Here is a 21,767-nt window from a genome sequence, read left to right as displayed (position 1 = left end):
CTGAATGAAAACCTGTTATCCAACTTGTGAAAGCATGAATCGCGTTGATGAGGCTGGAAAGAGGATTTACTGCGCTGGGTATGCCCTTGTCCAGCGGGCATCAGTGGTAGAACCCAGAATTTGTGTGAAAGTTATCCATGAATCTGTGGTGTTAGCAGTTTAGTGGTAAGTTTACTTTCAATATATTCTGCTCATAGCAGTGTCAGTGACTTGGAGCTGTATTTGGTGGTTTCCTAATTTTGGAAGTAGAAAAACAATACGAATTTTTGAGATTAGTTTAACATGGCCCCAAAACCAGAACCTTCTGCACAAAACCAGAAAAACCGAACACTTTAGGATGAAACATTAATGTTATGACCTTAGCATGAACATACATAAAGTTAGCACATTTGAGGATGTCTAAGAAACATAGCAGCAGCAAAAGCTGAATAGCTTCTTATGAGCAGTTAGTCTGAAGAAATTTATCAGGTGCTAGCCTTTCCCTTACAGTTTTTTCCTGTCTTCGGAGAGGAGAAGGGGGAGGTGGGGGGACACATAGGGCTATCTGTTTGTATGTCTTATAAGCAGGTTCTTTTTATTCTTCAGGAAAACACAGTAATACACACTCTACCAATTGGTTTTAAATTGACATAGGGCTTCCAGAGCAAGACAGAAATATACACATGTAGTCTGGATTCAGTCCAAAGCATCTTTACCTCTGAACTGGTTTAGGCTAGAGAGACAGGATGTTCCAGGGAGCAAAAAAGCATGTGATTAAAGAACATGAACAAACACAGAGTATATTATTAACGAAACATCAGACTGCATTTCAGGTTGGGTTTTCTGGCTGGTCACTATGGAGTTGACTCAAAAAGTTAACAGAGACACAAAGGTCCAGTCTGTTCTAACAGAACTAATAATCACAAAGGACTCCCTGCAGCCTTCTTCCCATACGGCGGTGTTAAAAAGCTGTTCACGCTGGTCCTGACAGTGGTACAAATACACCACAGTGAGACTCTGCTTGGAAGTGTGTGCTGAATGTTTCGGCATCTGCCATGGAGGGTTTTGCCTTGTTCACTGTTCTGTGAGCATCTAGCAATTAGGCTCCCTGATCTCCAGGGTCCTCATGCTGCTGACAACATCTTTCATTTCTCCCTCAGGTTCTGACTCACGCGTCTGTCCGTGTCATTCCGTCTGTCCTACCCTGTGGCCCCTTTCCTTTTCAGGATGTGGCTGATTCCTCCACATCCTGATCAGCAGCTGTGGAGGCCGTGATCCCCAGGGGCCGGCCTGAGTCACTCTGCTTTGTATTAAAGATGTGTGTAGCAGAGGTACGAGGTGGAGGGTGTAGGGTGTTTGGAGACGTGTGGAGCACTTCTCAAGCAGCTGATGGGAGATTTTCATCGTAAGATGGAAGTGCCTTGGCTGGTCACATGCAAGGAAGAGAGCTGAAAAAAATGGAACCTTTTTTTCAGTAGTTGATGGCACTGGGAGATTCTGCTTCTGGGAATTTGCATGTCTTTGGCCCCAGAAAGCCTGAAGAGGCCCACAAACCTGTACCATGGAAAAGTTCCTTCAGGAAATTCAGTGGAAAAGCATCAGAACCGCTGTGCCCCATCCTGTGCACGCGCATGCGATTTTCCTGGGAGGCTGCATTTCTGCTCTCCTTCTCCATGAGCAGAGGGCTGAGGTGCCAGCGAGCGTGTGGTCATCAAAAACTGCCTCCTGCTCTCTGGGCAGCGTGTGTGGGTATTGGGAAGGGAAGTGTCAGGCCCATTTGCATTTATTTTTCACAGAAAGTCACTTTATTACAAACGGACTTGCGTATCCTGGGTTTTTCTTTTCAGGGCTTCACAAATTCTATCAGTTTTTCCATTTGTACTGAAGACTTTTAGCCAAACAGAGAGAGCTCTAGCTGTAATTCAAGTCCTCCTTACTGTTGCAGGCTCATCATATTTAACATGCATTTTAGCCAGGAGGGGAAGGAGCATTCGGTGCGGTGGAAGCAGTGGGTGCTTGATCGCTGAGAGGCAATGTGCTGCTGTTGAAGGTGACAGCTTTTCTAGTACTGCCAGAAGCATCTCCTCCCTTGCAGACGTGCCAGCTGCCTTCCCTTCCCGGCTGGTGCCCGCTGTTAGTCAGCAGATGCACTCCACTCCTCCGCATCCAAAGTAGAAGACATTTTTTGCTAGCACTTCCTCTCCCTCCTTTGTGATCGCTGAAACTGAGCTTTCCTGAGGCGCTCTGGGCATGGGGTTGCTGTGGGTGCAGGAGAGGTGCTGTGAGCAGCAGGTCCGGGAGCTGCTCCCTGGGGCGCCTGCCCGCAGCGTGGGCTGCGAGCGCGAGGCACGGGCGGCAGAACCCGTGCAGGGCGGCCGTGCCGCGGTGCTGGAGGCAGCAGAACCCGTGCGGGGCGGCCGTGCCGCGGTGCTGGAGGCGGCAGAACCCGTGCGGGGCGGCCGTGCCGCGGTGCTGGAGGCAGCAGAACCCGTGCGGGGCGGCCGTGTTGGAGGCACCGGAGCCGGCAGCGGGTCAGCTGGCGGGGGCCGCAGCCCCAGGTGAAAGCCTACAGCTCGCCAGCCAGCGTGCAGCTCCAAAAGTGAATATTTGCATTTCATCAGTGCCTCTTATGTCTCTCTGAGCAATGGTATGCAATTGCAGGTAATTGGTAGTGCTTCGGTTTCCTGTGGCTTTCCACCTGTTCATTTGTGTTGGGTCATCTCAGCTGCTTTATAAACATGGAAATGTGCTTGAAATCTGATGAGCTTGCAATGCAAAAGAAAACCTAAAATGCCATCAGATCTCAAGTGCCAGAACTGTGTGGCTTTCTACCAGGCTTCTGTTCAGGTTTGTGTGTAATGGTGAAATTAAAACTTGGTGCTTTTTTTGGTCTGAGTCAGATAAATCATTCCTAGCTACTGTAAACAATTAAAAGACCAAATTATATTTCACTGCTTGTATTCTTCCAAAAAGATAAATACGTGGGAATCCTGTAGCAGTCGACTGGGAGCTGTGGTACCTGCCAATCAGCTGGCCTAGAAATCGTTTCATGTGTCCTTGGTATGAAAACGCACTGGAATTTCGCAACAAAATGGCGAGCATAACGTACCATGACCTGTTTACTAACCCTGGGACAAGATAAAGTTTGAACTGGTGACAGGTATCAGAGTATTTGCCTAAGCAAACACGGTAAAAGTTGTGTTAAGCCTTTTGGAATGTTCAGTAAGCCACTTCTGCTTGATTTGCATGATAACATCTCAAAGGATGGAATAGAAACACTTTTCATATGTAAAGTAACAATCATCAAGTTCTTCCAGAATGTTCTATCTTTATACTGAAATGTTCTGCAGATTTTGCTGTGTTAGGTGGGGTAAAAGGGTAATTTTTACCATCTTAAGTGCAATTTTCTGATTGCATCCCAAATACATTAAGCTACAGTGTGCTTCCTTAATCCAAACATTTTGAAGGTAAAATTGCTTTTACTTGGAGTCTGTCACTATTGCTGTCACAGCTTTTTATTTACTAGCAGAGAAGTTCTAGTTGGAGACCGTAAATCACAGGTTTCTGTCTCTTCAGTTCTTCTTGCAAGACCTCCCAAGTTCTTTGTGAGTCTTAGAAGTAATCCTGTTTTTCCATGAACAGTTTTCCATGGTGCAGGCTTAGAGGTATTTTAGCTATTTCCTGGCTATTGTATCCAAATACATGAGCGATTCTGTTGTCCTGGTACCCTGCTGCCCCAGCACTGAACCTTGTGTTACAGCCCAGCATCCTCCCAGCTCTGTGTTCACCCAGCAGCGAAGCTCTGCTGGTAGGCGCGCTCATTTTGTTAAGACCTTCGGTGAAAACGTCGGTGCCTGTGGCTTCCTGGGGAGCTGAGCGGCTCGGCCAGAGCGTGACGGCTGGTCGGCTAGCGTGTGCCCAGGTGGCAGCGACTTGCTTTGGGAATGCCCCCCCTAATTCTGCAAAAAGGGTGTCCCTTCTCCCACTTGTCTTGTTCATACTTCGAGAGATGAGCTTTCTCCCTGACCTATGGAGCTTACGTTCTGCAAGTCAGTTAGATCCTCAGACATCTCTTTTAGGGCTCTGGAGTGCTGATTCACTGATATCTCAGCTTTGGTAGTATTTAAATATCAGTCTGAGTTGTTGGTTTTAAGAGAGATTATATGATATGCATTGTCTTGCAGTCCAGAGCAGAAATAACTATGAGAAATATCTACCTTTTCTGTATTGATTTGACAGATTTTACCCTGCAAATGTATTATGGACAATCTGATTATTACAGATGTTTTAATAGATTGTTACATTTGTTTTTTTCGCAGCGTATGTAAACACTTCTGTTTGACTTCTGGTTGTCTTTGTCTGCTGGGAGGTGGGTTTTTGGGGGGGTGTTTGTGTGGTTTTTGATGTTGCTGTTTGTTTAGGTTTTTGGTTGTTGCCCCCTTCCTCACTGCCTCTTGCTTCTGTTACCTGTTTCCCAAACTGGTTATGTATAGTTGCTGCTATTTTTAGCTCCTTTCTGGCTTACATTAATCTCGTATTTCCAAAATTGTCAATATCACATCTGGGACAAGTGTTTTCTGATTAAATTCAGCTCTTTTGATCTGCCCTGATTTAAAGAATCTGACCAAGAAAATATGCATTTTAAATATAAGTCCTGATTGCTAGAGATGCACCTTTTCCTGCCACAGGTGCAGTCAACAGCCCAAGGTTTGGCTACAAACCTACTTTGTTTCTTGTTTTTCAGGTCAAAGTAACATCCAGTCAGACTTTGCATGGCATGAGGCAGAAACAGGATTTTCTAGCACGGTGAGTACTTGCAGGATCAACAGGCAGCTGATTTCTAATGACCAAGAATCTGAGAGACACTGCATCCTGAATAGAAGCAAAAGGGGGTCAGTAATCACTGAGTAAATTCTGTTTCACCTCTACTGGTTTTATAAGTGGCTTCAGGGAGGAATTTGGGAAAGGCGCATTATTCAGTGGCTTAAGGTGAGCTCTCATGATGATTGCAAGGAGCACTACCAGGAGATATTCACAAATCGAGTTTTGAAGGAGCTATTTAAAATGATAATATGGGTAGGAATTTAGTGATGGTGTTCATGAGAAGACCTTACATAGGGATCATGTAGCAGAGCGCATGTATCCCTTCAGCACTCTGTCTTTGACTTCATTGCAAACTCTCTTCTCTCCCATCACTTCACTAGATGTAGACTTTTCAAGCCTCTTTTGGCTTCTTTTGCTTCCACAGCTGAACACAGACCAGAAGTGTCTCTTTTGTAATTTTGTAGTTTTCTAGAAAGCAATCACGTCAAATGCATTTATTCAGAGCCAGGCCCTTACTACACAATAGCCAATCTATTGTACAGATTTCTCTGGTAACTGCATGTTCTTTGATTTCTTTGAATGCTATGATACAAATAGTTCTTGTGATCTAGGTGCCCGCAATACAGTAAAGAGTTGCTTCTGCAGCAGAAGTAATTACTTCTCATTAAATCTAAAAAATTAGTTACAAAGTCCATCAAGTTGTACCTACCTACAGGTCGCGTTCGTTGCAACCGAAACCCTCCGTGTGACGGTCTGTTGATGCACAAGAGTCACATCCACAGGCCCACAGTCAGTCCCACTCTGCTCCACAATGATCAATAAGTGCCACTTCAGTGCCATCTTTTCCGCTTACCTCTTGGCTAAAGGAAATCAATAGTATGATGTTCAGTGACACAGCAAATGTTTCAAAATCCTCATCAACGAGGAGATCACCCTGTTACCTAAATTAGGCATGTTATGGAATTTCAGAAATGCAAAAATAAATGTGTGATCTAGGTTTGAATTGGCTAATACAATTTTGGGATTAAACCACGTAGGGGAGGCCTCCTATGACACTGGCTTTTGACCAGAGTTTTATGGCCTTTTATTTGTGTGGTGCCTGTTCTATCCCTAAAACACTACTGCAAGGAGCAGATCAAGAGAGAAGATACAACTGGACAATGCCCTTGGTTTGCTGTAGAAGAATCATTTACCTTTGCATTGCTTACTTGCCTCCTGTCTTCTGATTTACTGTGACCTGCAAGGGAACATTCCTCCACCACAGCCAAGGCATTCAGGCGGAGCTAATTGGGCAATTAAAATATCAGGTGCTGGAAGTAAAAATCTCATCCACACAGCAGATGGATTTAGCAATCTGACTCCTTTTAGCTTATGACTTACCATTATGTAATGTGTGTTGCTACATAGGTGCACACTCTCTGCAAACAAACAAAAAAGAGGAAAGCAGCTGCTCTGCCACATGCTCTAGCTGACCCGGGGTTCAGGACTTCTGTCAGCTGACTGTAGAAGAAGGTGACAGTGGGGGTTTCTGAGGACAAACTGTGAATGTGGACAGTCCATTTCATGGAACTTTCCTTTCCAACAATTCCTTTATTGCAAGTCTCCTGTCAGGACACTCTTATTTTCTTGCTTGATGGGAGAGGAAAAGAAACAAACAAACCCAAAGGTAGAGATGGCAAACTAACAGCAAGCCTATTCTTATTCGACCAAGCAGGAGATTAATTAGATTATTTTGAGGTCTGACGTCCATTTTTGTATCTAAAAGTCATGGCTCTTGTTGGAGAGGTCAATTAATATAACAGTGTATCAGGCTCAACACAGAAAAGCCATCCAAACAGTGTGCAGGGAACCTTTGTGTACTGTGCATTTGCCCTAGCAGATAGTTAATCTGGGTTACTGTTTGCTACCTGTTCCGTTTGTCTTGCTCAAGAGCATTAGCAAATGTTTATTAGACAGAATGTTCTGTTCCTCTCCTCTCCATTTTTTTCCCCACCTCTCTTCTAGGGAAATGCAAGCTGACCGCAGAGCCGGACTCCCGTCAGAGGAGTTTCTTTACTGCTGATGGGGGAATAGAAAGCATCTGGAGAATGATCTGCCAAGCAAGGAAAGGGCCTTTAACTCAAGGGTGAGAAATCAGAGGAAAGAAGATTTTTAGAGCACTTTGACTTATGTAAAAAAACTCAACAAATTGAATATCAGGGTGAATAGTTTACTTAGACCAGCAAAAGCAAAAAGCTGGCTTGTGAATAGCAGCAACCAAGTGTCCACTACTAACCCCTGTTGGAAACAGGACTGCTATCTGATCTAGTGTTGTAGCTTTGATGTTTTAGGCAGACAGAGGGCCTGAAAGGGTGTTTTAGGCAGACAGAGGGCCTGAAAGAGACTGCCAAGCTCCGAGAGTGGCACAGGAGTGTCCTTGTTCTTGTACCTCACCTCTGCCCTTCTCTCTGCCTCAGTGGATGTGAGAGGCAAGGGAGGCTGTCGGAGCGGCCTTGGGGCCGTCCAGGAATAATCAAGCACCTCTCCGTATCTGTTTACAACAAGTAGCCATACTGCACCCCAACATCTGTCAGTCTCCGTCAGGTAACTGATTGTTTGGGATGGCATGTAGACATCCCTATAGTCTCTGCCTCACTGCTAGACACTTTCAGACAGAAAGGGGATGACAGCCCCTGCCTCTCCTCTCTGACAGGCACTCTGTATGGATGGAAGAGACTAAATTAAAAACAGCAGGAGCAGACTTTCTGGTTTTTCTTGATAACTGGTATAAAGGAGAAAAGGGAGCAGTCTGTTCACTGCAATTAACATTGGGTGCTATTGTAACTCATCCTGTAATATGATATAGATACAATCTCAGCAGAAAATTGAATGCTGCACTGAGTCAGAAACATGGAGCAATGATGGGTTTTGAAGAAAGTAATTAGCCCCAGGGAGTCGGTGATTTCTCATTTCCCCTGTGGTAAACACAGGCAAGCAGGGCAGTATTTCCCATAAGCTTCCAAAGTCAATTTAAACAAGGTACAGAGCCAAGTTATAAACCCAAGTTTTCATGAATGCTTAGCAAGTAGCAGGCACACCTCCCGTCTTCCTGCAGTGCCCACTACTCGAGCGTCGCGCTGCGTTTCGTTGGCCAGCGCAGGCCCTGCTCGGGCAGAGCGCAGCCCGGTGCGCCGGCGGTTTGGTTCCCTTTGCCGCCTCTTCCGCCAAGGGCTGTGCTGTGCGATGGACCTGCCGGGGTCACGTTTCCCAGCTTCCCTGCAGCCAGGTGCTGTGCCTGCCCTCTGCACGGTGCCTCACCCAGCCACCTTGTCCTGGTACAGCGGCGACTGAGCTCTGCCTTGTGCTGCCCTGCACTTGGCCTTCACAAAAGCAGTGATTTGAGGTTTTCCAGAACTCACTAATCACATGAGTTCTGTTCTCCTTCTACAGCAGAAGATCAGGAGTGTATTGAATCACAGGAATAAGACATCCAGTAGCCAAGAAAACTGATCTTACTAATGACAAGGCCTACTGGCCGGAAGCTGCAGCTCGCAATTAATATGAGAGGCAAGGAATCGAGCTGTTCGGATAACATAGCAGGGATGACAGCAATCTCTATTTATGCTCTATCTTTAAATGAAAGTAGAGTTTACTTCTAAAATACATGTAGCCCGTGACAGCAAGTTCCTGCATCCAGGATTCTCGCTCCTGCTTTCCTGACATACTGCTTGTCACCTTTCTGTGGTTTGTCACATCCAGAAAAAAACCTGCAGGGTCTTTGGGGCATAATCACATCCTTGACTTTTATGAAATGTATAGTCCACTTGAGGCATCACAGTGAAACAAATCATTGTACTTCAGTGAGTTTGCCACACTGCTTTGTGTTCCTGCACCTCTGTCCCTGAAGCTGCACCCAACAGTGACACAGCACCGGTATCCTGCATTGTAAATATCTTACATGCCTGCAGTTAAGGCTTGTGTTCAGCATTTGTCCAGAAGTGCGTGGTCAATGTAGCCCAGCGTGCGTGTTGCCTCAGAGGAGATTTTTTTCCTCAATCTGCTTTCATTTAGTAGATGGAAAAAAAGACGATGATAAAGCTCTTCTGAAATATAATTATGTCCGTGGTTCTGTATCTTAAAGTGTTGGTCGCAGGAACTCGTTAGGAAGTAAACATAAAACTTGTCACTTGGACTCTAAACTGTCTGTTGGACCGCAGCCTTTGGATGCCGAGTGCCTTCTCAATCTTCTGGATTCTCTAAGTGCCCTCTAGTGACTAATTATCGGAACTGTACCGAGTTTTCAGTGTCATAGAGAGACCAGCCATGGAAGGAGTTGTTGTGTGGTGAGGACAGGAGCTGGGTGAATGCCCTCACGTTATTTTGAGGGCGTCACTAGTTTGTCCTGCAGAAGCAAATAGAAATGCTCATTGAGAAGTCACTGCACAAAGCTCAAGAAAGCAAATGCATGCTATTGTGGGAGTTGCATGTCTGAACTGAAGCATGAGCCAAATCAAGTGCAAACCTATTGGGCTGTCACTGCACGACATTTTAATGGTTTCAGTATAGTGTGACATTAGAGAATTTTTTCTGAATAATTGTTCTCTGAGGTTTGGGAATGGGCCATGGCTTTCTGTTTTTTGTTTGATACAGCAGCTGTAGACTAGGCTGATGGATTACTGATGTTTCATTTGTACTGTTAATAGCATTCCAGTTTTTCTAACTGGTTTACTTACTTTACTTACCGAAGACTTTGCCAGTTTAAAGAAAGTTTCATTTGTTTTGCGAAACAGTTTGAACTACAGTCCAAGACTATGTTCATCCTCTGTGTATTTGTCAACAGTGGGGTCATTTTTGTCTTTTCCTATTATTAGAGCTCAATGCCGTGTTGTATGTTGTAGTTGCCTGGCACACTTGTCAGGGCATCTTGAGAATATTTCTTAACGAATAATTTCAGGAACGTGGCCTCACCTCGCATCTGAAAAGAATTGGGTAGATCTGCTTTGTTCCCGGAAAGGATAGGAGCAGACACAAACTGCTTTTGTACTCTGTTATATTCACACAAGTGCAGACTTAGAAGTACAGACAGCAGTTGTCAGAAGTGCGTACTCGTTTCTTTAAAAAATCACATTCTTATCTTGTATAGTCGTTCACTGTGTTGAATTTCATTTCTCAATGAATTGACAACTCAATTTTAATGCAAATGGATCAGTGCTGTTATCATTGCTGTTCACTCTGCAGCAAAAGACTGGGTTTCATTTCTGATGGTGTTTTGGGTGTGGGTTTTGGTTTGTTTGTTTGTTTTTTCCCTTGTGCTTTCCCTTTTACATAAAAATCAAGTGCCCTTTTAAATGTTTAATTGCATTCGTTAATGTAGCCAGCATAGGAGTTTGGTGAATCCAGGTTCAGGAATTGATTTATCTGGTCTGTTAAAGTCATATGACAATATGCTAAGGGCCAGATATGGAGGTGCTGTGCAAACTCGCATATGTGAGACTTCTTTATGTTCTTACATTGTATTAGCCTCCTACCAACTTCCTTACACCTACTCAGCTGACATGTAAGGGATGCTAGGGCGGTGTAATTGATGTGGTAATCTCCTCTTACCATACAGGCATTATGAACACATAATTGAAAGGCACCTCACTTTGTTTGAACTTGCTTCTTTTTTTGTGTCTTACTCTGTATTTGCACTGAGTTCAATACCATAGGCCGCAGACCTTATTGGCATGACTGGGCATTTATGGAAATATAAATTTACTTCTTCAACTGATATAATAAGTGTTGCAGAAAGCAGTTTCTTTTGGATTTAGCAATGGAGTAAAAGCTCTTGTGTACCTGGAATACATGTACTGGAAGAGTTTGAGGGACAAGAGCAAACTGGCATTGGCTCCAGAAATGATCAAGAGAAGTGGATTGTGGAAGGAGCAAGGATAGTTGGGGTTTAAAGAGCGCTTCAGCCTATGTGATGGATGCCTGTATTCTTCTAGGTAACTCCAGCTGTAACCAGTGATAGCACATGAAGAGATGGAAGGAAGCTGAGTCGGGGAAGGTTCAGATAGGACATTAGGAAAAGGTTTGTCAGTAAGAGATGGTCACTGGAACAGGCTTCCCAGGGAGGTGGTCTTAGTGCTTAATGCTTACGCTTAGTGCTCTGAGGTTGAAGTTTTTTAAAAAATATGTAATGGCACTTTGGTTTGCAAACCAGGAGGAAATCTGGAACACGAGCACAAAATTGACGAATCGCCTTACCTAAGGAGGGGGAAGACTGAGCACTGCTGTTAATTAGAAGAGAGAGAAGTGCAGCGTCATCTATGGCACCTACTCAGCCTACCAAAAAACATCCCCGCTCCAGCTAAAACTCCTACTATCGCGACCCACTTTCCCTGCGCTTCCAGTGCCAATCCGGGATAGGTCTGTGGCGGTGACGGTGCGGCGGCGGACACCGCTCCGGGGGAGCGCGGAGAGCAGGCGCGGGGACTGCGCGGGCAGCTCGAAGCGAGAGCGCTGGGTTTCCTTTCCTCTCGGCTGGCGCGCAGCCTGGGGCGCTGCTCCTGGTCAGCCCTGACGGTGCCGGGATGTCTCTGCGGGAGCGGAGCGCGATCGCAGCCGCTGCCGGCAGAGCTCTGGGGGACGCGGAGCCGCAAGGCGGGGCCGGGGCAGCGCCGGCCGGGCGCCCGCCCGTGCGCCGGCAGACGTGGCCGTGACGGCGCTGCGGGGGCGGCGCTTCCGCCGGCGAATCGCGGGCGGCGATTCGGCCGCGCGGGCCGACGTCACCGGGAGCGGCCGGTGTCACCGCGCGGCGCGGAGCGGGCCCGGCCGGGGGCCGCTGGAGGTGAGGTCGCCGGGCGGGGGGCGCTGCGGCCTGGTGGGCCGGGGGCCGTGGGGGCCGATGGCGGCGGCCCCGCCCTGCGCCGGGGCGGTTGCTCAGCGCGGGCGGTAGGGCCCGTTCCGGCCGACACGGGCGCGGGGCAGGCGGCGAGAGTGGGCAGGGTCCGTGGGGTGTTCGGAGCCCCCGGTACCCACCGCAGAAAAATCAGGGCCAGATTCTGCCAAGGAGCAGAAACGCTTTTTGGGCGTAGAGGTGCCCGGGAGGAGCAGCGACGGGCGGTCCCTGCGCACGTTCGGCGGGCCGGGCGCCGGCAGCAGAGCCGGGTCACCAGGGCCCCGCGGGCTGAGGTGCACAGCGGTTGGGGTGACGAATGTCACGTGCCAAAAATCGCAAATAACTGTTGACAGTGAAAGCTAACAGCCATGTAATTGTTTTTCACGCCAAAAGAGAGGTTTCCTGCCTTGGAGCTGTTGTGAACACCCGGTGGATTCACCTGAGGACAGGCTTAAATCCTTTGAACGTGTCCTCTGATGAGGAATTTATAAGTTGAGGAAAGTGGGTGATGAGGAATAGAGGCTCAGGTCACAGTTTTACTCTGACCTGCTAGTCCAGTGACACGCTGTCAGTAATATCCTTTTAATTTAAAAGCTAAGTAATAGCAAATCACCACGTGTATTTTTGAGCAGTGTGGAGTTCTTTCCTTCTCTCACCAAAATGTTGCTGCTTACGGCTTGCGATACAATGTCTTTGTAATGCATGGTACGGAGCAGGAAGATGAAGGAGGATCTAGGATGGGGATACGCGTTGTGTAGACTAAGGGCTACAGGAAGAAAGACTGGCGTGTCAAACAGAAAATGGGAGATTGTGGGGTTTCTGTACAGCCAAAGCAGCAGAACAGCTGGGAGTCCTTTCCGCAGGGGAACTGTAAACAAAAGCATTAGACTCTTGTTTTGCTTACTGGTGTGCAGGTGTGAGGATTTTCCTGGAGAGGTGTGGTGTGATGCGGGGCCATTCCATGCAGCAGCAGCAGCCTTTGGTCCATGGGCAATAAAGCAGAAGGAAAAGGTCAGGCTTATGAGCTGTTTCCGTTTCTGGCAACAAGAGGCAATAAATCACATGTGGTTCATTAATTCAGCAGATCTGTCAACATCTATCCTGAGATGCTCTTTTGGAGTCCCTTTGGCTGTTTTATACACCACAGTCTGCACGCTTTGGCTACAGGACTGATTCCAATGAGACCCAAGGAGGCTGTTCAACACTTGACCACCATTAATCGCCGCGAGGGCTGGCAGTTCCAAGCGTAGCTTGTGGGGTGTGTTTCATATTCTCAGGAGTTAGTTTGAAACTTCAGTTCATGCACTGAAAAATGATATGAACTTCTTGTTCCAAGCATATTTGTTTTCAGCTGACCTCATCCAAGTGTTCACCTTGTGGAATCTGAAATTGAAAAACATATTCTTTGGGCGCTCCTGTAAAGTCTTGCGGAAATAGAACCAGCAAGAAGCAGGGGATCAGACCTTGTCTTTGCAACCGCGCATCTCCACTGAATTCAGGAATGCAAACAGGAAGAAAACCAAACTCAGTTATTGCGAAAAAAGTTCCACATTAAGCCTCGGCCTCAGCCTGGGCAGCAGAAACGCTGGGATCAGTACTGAAAGGTGATTTCACGTTGCAGCAGAGGTCTGGATCTGCAGCCAAGCCACAGTTTTGCTTTACTGTAAACGTAGACTGAGGTCGTGATTCATCTTACTTTAGTTCGAGTGAATTGCAGATACATGTAAGCCCATTGCTGTTATGGGAACCTCCGGGGAAACGTGACGTGTCTGACTGCTAATCGTTTTAAATATTTCAGTGTTAATCTTCGATGATGGTAGGCAATTCCTAGTTAACCAAGCTAGGATCTCTGGTGTCTCCTTTGTGCAAAGATGGAGGAGATGTGGCCATAAAACGTATATGTCTCATGTCAAGAGACAGAGAGAAGAGGTTGTAAGTGATACGAAGGCTATATTCAGTATGCGAAATGTTGAGAAATGGCTTGAACTTTGGTAAATGAAATAGAGCAAAGTTTTTCTTGCTCAACTGTTTTATTCTGAGCTGTTTTTCTTTCAGACACCTACTCGTGATGATTCCACCATCTGCAACAACCCCTGTCAGCGATGCTGCGCTCCTGCCAGGCGTGGCTTCTCAGGACATCTGGAGGTCGCAAGTTCCAGGCTATTCTGGATCGGTCACACGGCACATAAGTCATCGGGCCAACAACTTCAAGAGACATCCGAAAAGGAGAAAACACATTCGCCCTTCGCCGCCACCACCGCCAAATACTCCATGTCCTATTGATTTGATGGACTTTGGGGATCTCCAGCCTCAGAGGTCTTTCCTAGAACTCCTGTTTAATGGGTGCATTCTCTTTGGGCTCGAGTTCAGCTATGCTATGGAAACAGCTTATGTTACCCCTGTGCTGCTTCAGATGGGGCTCCCAGACCAACTTTATGGAATGGTGTGGTTCATCAGCCCTATATTAGGTAACTTTTCTTTATGCTATTTCTTCCCTATTGTTTTTTCCGCTAGATGGGTGGTATATGTTTTTGTTTTCCCTCTCTTAGCTGTTCACAAGTATATTCTATGTGCTCATGACGTTAAGAAACACTAGCCATAATTTTAGATAACTGAGTGGAGAATAATTCTTGCTGTGTCTTGCCTGAGATGGTCCTGGCGTGATCAAAAGGTCTGTTCTTTTAATGTCTTCCCAGCCTCTTACATCTTGTGCAAGGGTAAGTTTTGGTTACTCTGTTCCTGTATTTAAAAAATAGCAAAAGGGGTTCAGTTTATCCATTTATGTCCTTACTAAAAGAAAAAAAAGCATACAGAGACAGTTTGCAAAGGTGTCCGAAAAAAGTGGAGTGGGATTGCCTTTTCCTGTTTAACTTCCTGAAATGAAGCATTCTAGTAATTAAAGACTGTCGACCACTACTAATACAGAGTCCCTTAGAAAGTATAACTGCTGTACTTTTACTCTTCACCTGACGTCAAACTCTGCTGTATTAATGATGTAGAGTGAACTGCCGTGACAGCGAGCAGCAGCACGTGACATTAACCAGTGCCTGACCTGGGAAATGCCAGGAAGCACACTGTGTGCACTTGGGTGACTAGTAGCGACTGAGGATATCACTGTGCCATGGTGTTCTACCCTTAACTACCTTTTAAGCTACCTAATGTAACTTGGCTGTGAAACAAGCTTGTAGAAAAATGCTACTTATGGGTGATGCCCTTTTTCCTAGGGTTCTTGCTACAGCCTTTACTGGGGGCCTGGAGTGACAGATGCACCTCAAGATTCGGGAGGAGAAGACCTTTCATTCTGGTCTTGGCAGTAGGTGCGTCTTTTAGAAAGGATGGGCATAACACTTGTAAAGTAGAAACATTGTGCATCTCTCTTCTGACATCTCCTATAGCACTAGGCTGAACAAAATGTTGGGTGTTATGGGTGTGAAAAATGTGGTGAGTGGCGACGAGGTGATGCTTTGGCAGCCAGAGATCCACACATAAAAAAGCTTGTCTTATCAGAGTCTGAAGAGGTGACGTTTTGAGGGTCAAGAATGTTTTTCCTTGTCCAAAAACAACTCCAGACATTTGTAAGCTTGAACAGTGGGAAAGGATTTTGTGTATTTCACCAGCCATGCTTATTCCCCAGACTGCGATCATCTAAACAAGAAAGATAGTGCTTGCCCCAAGGCTGTGCAGGTACTATAATGCTTTTAGTTCATGGAGCAATGCAGATTTTTTGCTTACAAGCAGTCAATGGTTTGATTTTGATTTTGGTTTGGTTTTGTTCCCAGGAGCTTTGCTTGGGCTCTCGCTGACGCTGAATGGCAAAGATATAGGAAGTGCCTTGTCTGACACTGCGAATAACCACAAGTGGGGGATCATTCTTACGGTCTGTGGTGTTGTCCTCATGGACTTCAGCGCAGACTCAGCAGACAATCCCAGTCATGCCTACATGATGGATGTATGCAGCCCAGTGGATCAAGACAGGGGCCTCAACATCCACGCTTTGTTGGCAGGTATGCTTTCTTGGTGCTTCCTAGGTGACATGAACCCTCAGTAAATAAGCCCTGCTGTGAGAAAGCAGAGTGTAAATTGCTGATCTATTCCTGTATAAGCATAATAACTGAATACCTGGAGAGGTAGCACTAATAACTTTGAAAACAAGCTTCTGCTTACTGCAAAAGGCTTTTGTAACTGCCAAAAGTCAAACAAGACACAGTCCTTGGTTGTTCATCTGAAGGTTCCCCATGTCATTTGTAACAGCTATGGAAAGAAAATTGTCTGTTGCGGGAGGAGGTTCAGCATCCTGCAGGTGTGGAAAATGCCTTATTTAACTGATGTATGGGAGGAAAATGCGCTTCCTAGGGGCTATGATCCTTCATTGCTGCCATCTTCAATTGCTGTACTGCCATAGTCTAGTTTTCCTCTCCATCAGGAGACTTGTTTATGCTCTTGAATGTGTTTGTAAGAAAGAGAGGATAGCGTCGTAAGACTTTTACCCTGCGAGTGGTGTGAGACAAGTATGCGGTGCTCTCAGAAATTCCCTGTTCATTGGTAGTAATGCAGTGGCAGTTTTGCATGCTGTCAACGCATTGCTGAGTAACGAGCTTGCTATGCTTCTGAAGTGATTCAGTCTGTCTTGGACGCAGTTAGATCTGCGTTCCTCTAACTGAGTGAGGAAAATGGATTTTCACTTACTTTCAGGAAAACAGTCTTAGCTGACTGATTGCAGAGCCTTGCCACGAGGCTGGTGGACACTTCTGTTTTACGGACTGAAATAGCTGTGAAGGTAAAGTGGTTTGTTCTTGGCAAAGAAAGAACTACCATTTTTAATTCTTTGTATCAGCACTGACCTTCTCCCTCTTTCTGTACTGTGTTTGTACATCCAAACTGTCCTTGTAGCGCGGATAACTGTGTCTATTACTGCATTTGAATTGAAAAGGGGCTGAGTAGTAAAACAGAAGTAACGCATCGGATTCTATTCACGAATCATTAGACAAGTGGTGCTGTGCTGCTACTGACTTCCAGGATTGGCTAGGGAAGATAATCTTGGCTCTGTTTTTCCACCAGGTCTTGGAGGTGGCTTTGGTTATGTTGTTGGAGGAATACACTGGGATAAAACCAGTTTTGGAAAAGCTGTGGGAGGGCAACTTCGCGTCATCTATATCTTCACCTCAGTTATACTGACTATCGCTACTGTGCTGACTCTAATTAGCATTCCAGAAAGACCCTTAAGGTCCTTTAGCAGGAAGAAAAAGGTGATGAAGAGTCCAAGTCTTCCTCTCCCTCCTTCTCCACCTCTCTTCTTTGAGGAGGGCGTAAATGAAAACTTTGCTTCCGATAACTCTGCTCACTTGTATGCGAGTTTTACGAGTCCCGTGTCCCCCCTCAGCCCACTCACGCCCAAATACGGGAGTTTTGTAAGCAGAGACAATTCCTTGACAGGAATTAATGAGTTTGCATCATCATTTGGGACTTCAAATATTGACAGTGTGCTTATAGACTGTTTTACAGGCGGGCCCAGTAGTTACTTAGCACTTCCAGCCAGCTTGCCCAGGCAGCCTGTCAGCGTCAGCTTTCCTCGGGTGCCTGATGGCTGTTACCAAGGAGAAAATGGAGTTCTGGAGCAAGGGGAGAGCAGCGCGACGCCAGGGCCTGATGGCGAGGCGCTGAGTGTGGGCTCACTGGATATGATAAAGCCACGGTCGTCGGGGATCCTGAAAAGACCTCAAACCTTGGCCATTCCAGATATTGTAACAGGACACTGTCCAGAAAATAGCAGAAGAAGAAATGTAACCTTCAGCCAACAGGTAAGGGCAGAAAATGACCATGTAAACCAGGCTGTCCATTTAATCTCTTCATATAGTTTTAAATGTGTGGTGCACAAATCCATCATTAAAGACTGCTTGTGACAGTTTGCCTATGAAAGTCATTATGGGAACAGCATACCTGCTATGACTTTATCGGTAAAATAGCAGTTAGGATGTGAATTATGACTGGCAGTCTGTCAGCTGCCTTTGTTAAGATGGCAGAAATGGGAGTGTTCCACTCTCACAGGGCCACGTGTGAAAGTCAGGTTGGTATTGTTAGCCCTACTTCACCACCCAGGGAGTTATCACGAGAGCAGAAAAAGGCACGTTTTTATTGAGTCTGTATCTTCCCTTTCCACAGAAATACCTGCAAGATAGGGCCAGGGATAGAATTCTCCCATGAGCTGCTTCTTATGACAGTCATTACATCTGGTTCCATCAGGGAGGTGAGGTTTCCCTTACCCAGAGATAAGACTGACCTCACCTCCCACGGTTGGTGATAACTTGGAATGTCTGAGACCTCTGTATGCTGGCCCCTTTTTTTTATGATCCGGGATGAGGTAAACTGTCAACTGTCCTCCGTGGGGGTTTTTTTCTTTGCGTGGTTTTTGTGTGTGTGTGTGTGTGGTTTTTTGTTTTGCTTTGTCTTTTGTTGTTTGTTTGTTTGTTTGGGGTTTTTTTGGCTTTGTTTTTGGGGGTTGGTGTATTGTGTTGTTTGTTGTTGTTGTTTTGGTTGATTTGTTTGTTGCTGTTGCTGTACCTTCAGCCAGTTTGTGAGAGCAGGCTTTGTTAGGGCTAGGGTTTTACATGCTGTGCACGCAGAGATCAAGCATCAAGGTTAGCAAGTGATGAGAATATGTTTCAGTTAAGACTGGCCTCTTCTTCCTTAATGTCTCTACAAGTTCAGGAACCAAATTCACCTAAATGTGGGTACAACTCCTATTAAATGTAATGGAATTTATGCCTTCCCTATGCTAGCATTGGGATTTGGTTGCCAAATACCCTAGAGAAGTGAAGAGCACTGTTTCAAGTATGCTGAAAGCTGCAGCACAGTGCTGCATTTATCACTTGTTGCAAGACCGAACGTAACAGCTGAGCCTGAATACACTCTTCTTAATCTCCAAGTCGACATACTACAGCAGCAGAGTTTAACTTTCAGATGATCATATAGGTGTGTCATACTGCATAGATTTGTTCAAAGGATGTTTGGGTTTTTCTTACCGTGTTTGTTGACCTGGGAGTCCTTATGGTGCAGGTTGCTAATATCTTGCTGAATGGTGTTAAGTATGAGAGCGAGCTGAATGGATCAGGCGAGACCTCTGAGCAGCCGCTCTCCGTGAAGCTGCTTTGTTCGACCATCTGCCAGATGCCCAAGGCTCTTCGTAACCTCTGCATCAACCACTTCCTAGGTATTCAGAAAGCACTGTCTTGCTTTGACTGTGAAGTAGTCTACCTCGGGTGCATGTTTTTGAATATATTATCTGTTGCTGCAATAGCTGCTAACTAGAGAGGACATGATTTGTTCCATATACGCTCACCAATAAGGTACTTTCTGGTATTTAGTTTCTTAGAACACTGAGAAGGGGAAAAAACCCCAGTCAACCGAACGATAAAACAGTAATGCCTACATTCCTAGAAAGGTAATAACCACGGCCTAAATCAGTGCATTAATTAAATGGAATGTTTACATGGGGATGAGAAATGCCATTGAACCAAGAACTTGAAACTATCAACCTTCTCTTTTTTTTTTTTTTTGAACACTCTGAAACTGGCATTATTGAGCAGAAAGATGAGATAAGTTGTATTTCCCTACTTACACACCTGAGACCAGCATTCGCTTTCCTCCGTGTGACAGCATGTGTACAGGGGTCCCAGAACAGGCCGTGACGGGGCGCAGAACATGACTGCAGGAGGGCCCGTAACCAATGCACTGTTACCTTTACTCGTACCAGCGCAGGACTGATCGTTAGGAAGGGCTTGGAAGCAATTCAGTTTACACAAAACTGGACAGACGGTTACAGGTAGTTAATACTTATTGGCTGTGAAAGGAATTAAGAGATTGTCTGCATCAGTGGCCCTGACGCTGGTTTGTGAGCAGTTTCTCACTGTGTTGGAGGTGCTGTAGAAGCTGCAACCATGACATAAGAAGCATTCCTTCCAGTTCTGTGTGGGAGGACGACAGCAACCTGAAACAACTATGTGATGAGCTACTCTGTGAAACCGAGCGTTGTGTCCTGTCAAAACCTGAAGGCCTCTCAGACTGCTGCAATCTGTTTTTCTGTCTTGCTAAACCAGTATTCTGTGGCCTGCGGTCAGCCTCTAGGATTCCACTTGGGAAATCCACTTCCACTTATCAAAGGATAAGTCTCGGTCTTTAGAATCTTGAATGTCTTTGACAAACATTGTAGCATAATGCATGTGGAACAGCAGACTCGGGTAAATGTGGGTGAATGTTATATAGTACTCACTTCGCACAACCTGTCTTCAGTTGTGATTTGTAAAATATCTGCTAGCATTCATGTAAGCTTACAAGGGCAAACAGTCTGCAGCCCTAATAGGTTACTTCTGGCTTCTTTCAGGATGGCTTTCGTTTGAGGGGATGTTACTCTTCTATACCGACTTCATGGGAGAAGTAGTGTTTCAAGGGAATCCGAAAGCACCTCACAACTCAGATGAGTATCAGAAGTACAACGCTGGGGTCACCATGGGCTGCTGGGGAATGTGCATCTATGCGTTCAGTGCTGCTTTCTATTCAGGTACTTAGTACAGCCATCTTAGCCACTGCTGTGAGAAAAATACACCTGCCCCTTAAGTGGTGTTTCTGTAACAAGTAGTCTAGCATTTATGTTGCTTATAGCCTACCATAGAGCATGAGTGCTGCAGCAAAGTGATCTTTTTCATTGTATTCTCTCTGTGAGTTAGCTTAGCCTGCACTGACAGCAGTTGAGGTCAGCAGACCAGGGAAAACACATCTCTGTTAGTATATAGTTCCTTTCACAAGTGGCATTTTCAACATACATTGAATCCAGAAATACAAGCAGCCACCATAGGCATAGTTCTGGCGCAGCAGCACTCAGTGCCCATGTGCCCCTGGCAGAACACTCTGGTGTCACACACCACTCCAACACCTTGTCATGCATGTTGTGTGTGTGTCCACTTCCCCCACTCCGCAACAGTTCCCATTTATCTCTCCGGGACAGTGGGCACTGCCAGGCTTCAGCTCTGCTGTGCCCGCCACACAGGGCAGCAAGGCTGCATGGTGGCAGGGGGATTTGGAAGTGGGTTTTTGGCACTCACTTGCGGGCCCCTGGTTACTCAAAGGTATAACGGTTGCCGCTGAGATGTGGCTGCCCAATGACTGTGCTGCAGGGCCCGAAGGTGCACCCGTCGGGCCCACTGACCGGCTAGCAGCAGTTCACCCTGAATGCCATACTGTCCTCTTGCAGCCATCCTGGAGAAGCTGGAGGAGCGGTTCAGTGCACGGACGCTGTACTTTGTGGCGTATTTGGCCTTTGGGCTGGGCACAGGGCTGGCCACGCTCTCCAGAAACGTCTATGTGGTGCTGTCACTGTGTGCTACCTACGGCATCCTCTTTGCCACGCTCTGCACGCTGCCCTACTCCCTGCTCTGTGACTTCTACCAGAGCCGTGAGGTGAGCCCTGGGCTTGGGAAGGGAGAGGGGCTCCTGTGGCAACCACTTACGCTGGGTTCCCTGCAGTTTGTAGGCTCGCAGGCGGAGGGCACCCGTCGTGGGATGGGCGTTGACATCTCCCTGCTGAGCTGCCAGTACTTCCTGGCGCAGATCCTCGTGGCCCTGGCCATGGGGCCACTGACGGCGGCCGTGGGCAGTGCCAGCGGCGCCATGTACTTCGCCAGCCTGGTGTCCTTCCTGGGCTGTCTCTTCTCTTCCCTCTGTGTTACCTATGAGCTGCTGCCCACTGAGGAGCTGCTGCCCACTGATGAGCAGCGCCCACTGTTGCCACGCGCACGGAATGAATAAATGGGAGAAGCTGCCACAGCCTCTGCTGCCTCATTGCGTCGCCATCAGCTTCTCCATCGCGATGCGGTGGGCTTGTGCACCCCCAGGACGGCAGCAGTGGGCATGGCACGTGGTCAGAAGGTCTGTGCTGGCTTTACCAAGCTTTCCCTGCTGGCTGGCGCGTGAGGGACGAGTTGGTGGTGCCTGGCACTGCTCATCCTTCCCCTGAAGTGGCAAAGGCCCATCTGTGCCCAGGGACCACATCAACAGAACACGGTGGTGTCAGTGCGAGGCCGTTCCCTCCGTCCCCCTCAATCCCCGCGGG

General features: G+C 46.7%; 1 protein-coding gene across 1 annotated transcript; it reads left to right on the top strand.

Annotated features, from left to right (window-relative positions):
- Nucleotides 1-4,747: 4,747 nt before the first annotated feature.
- SLC45A1 (solute carrier family 45 member 1) lies at nt 4,748-21,635 on the top strand. The gene is given in 13 exon segments (XM_080358916.1): nt 4,748-4,785; nt 13,721-14,133; nt 14,890-14,982; nt 15,445-15,669; nt 16,724-17,463; nt 18,371-18,406; nt 18,410-18,412; nt 18,416-18,475; nt 18,479-18,493; nt 18,719-18,872; nt 20,043-20,219; nt 20,910-21,115; nt 21,182-21,635. Coding segments are annotated over 13 exon segments (2,433 nt in total). The 5' UTR covers nt 4,748-4,756; the 3' UTR covers nt 21,464-21,635.
- The last annotated feature ends 132 nt before the right edge of the window (nt 21,636-21,767 follow it).

This window comes from Nesoenas mayeri, assembly GCF_963082525.1.
Source record: "Nesoenas mayeri genome assembly, chromosome: 24".
Taxonomy (NCBI): domain Eukaryota; kingdom Metazoa; phylum Chordata; class Aves; order Columbiformes; family Columbidae; genus Nesoenas; species Nesoenas mayeri.
The sequence above is the reverse complement of the archived record's forward strand: the minus strand, read 5'-3'. Positions and strand labels throughout refer to the sequence as shown.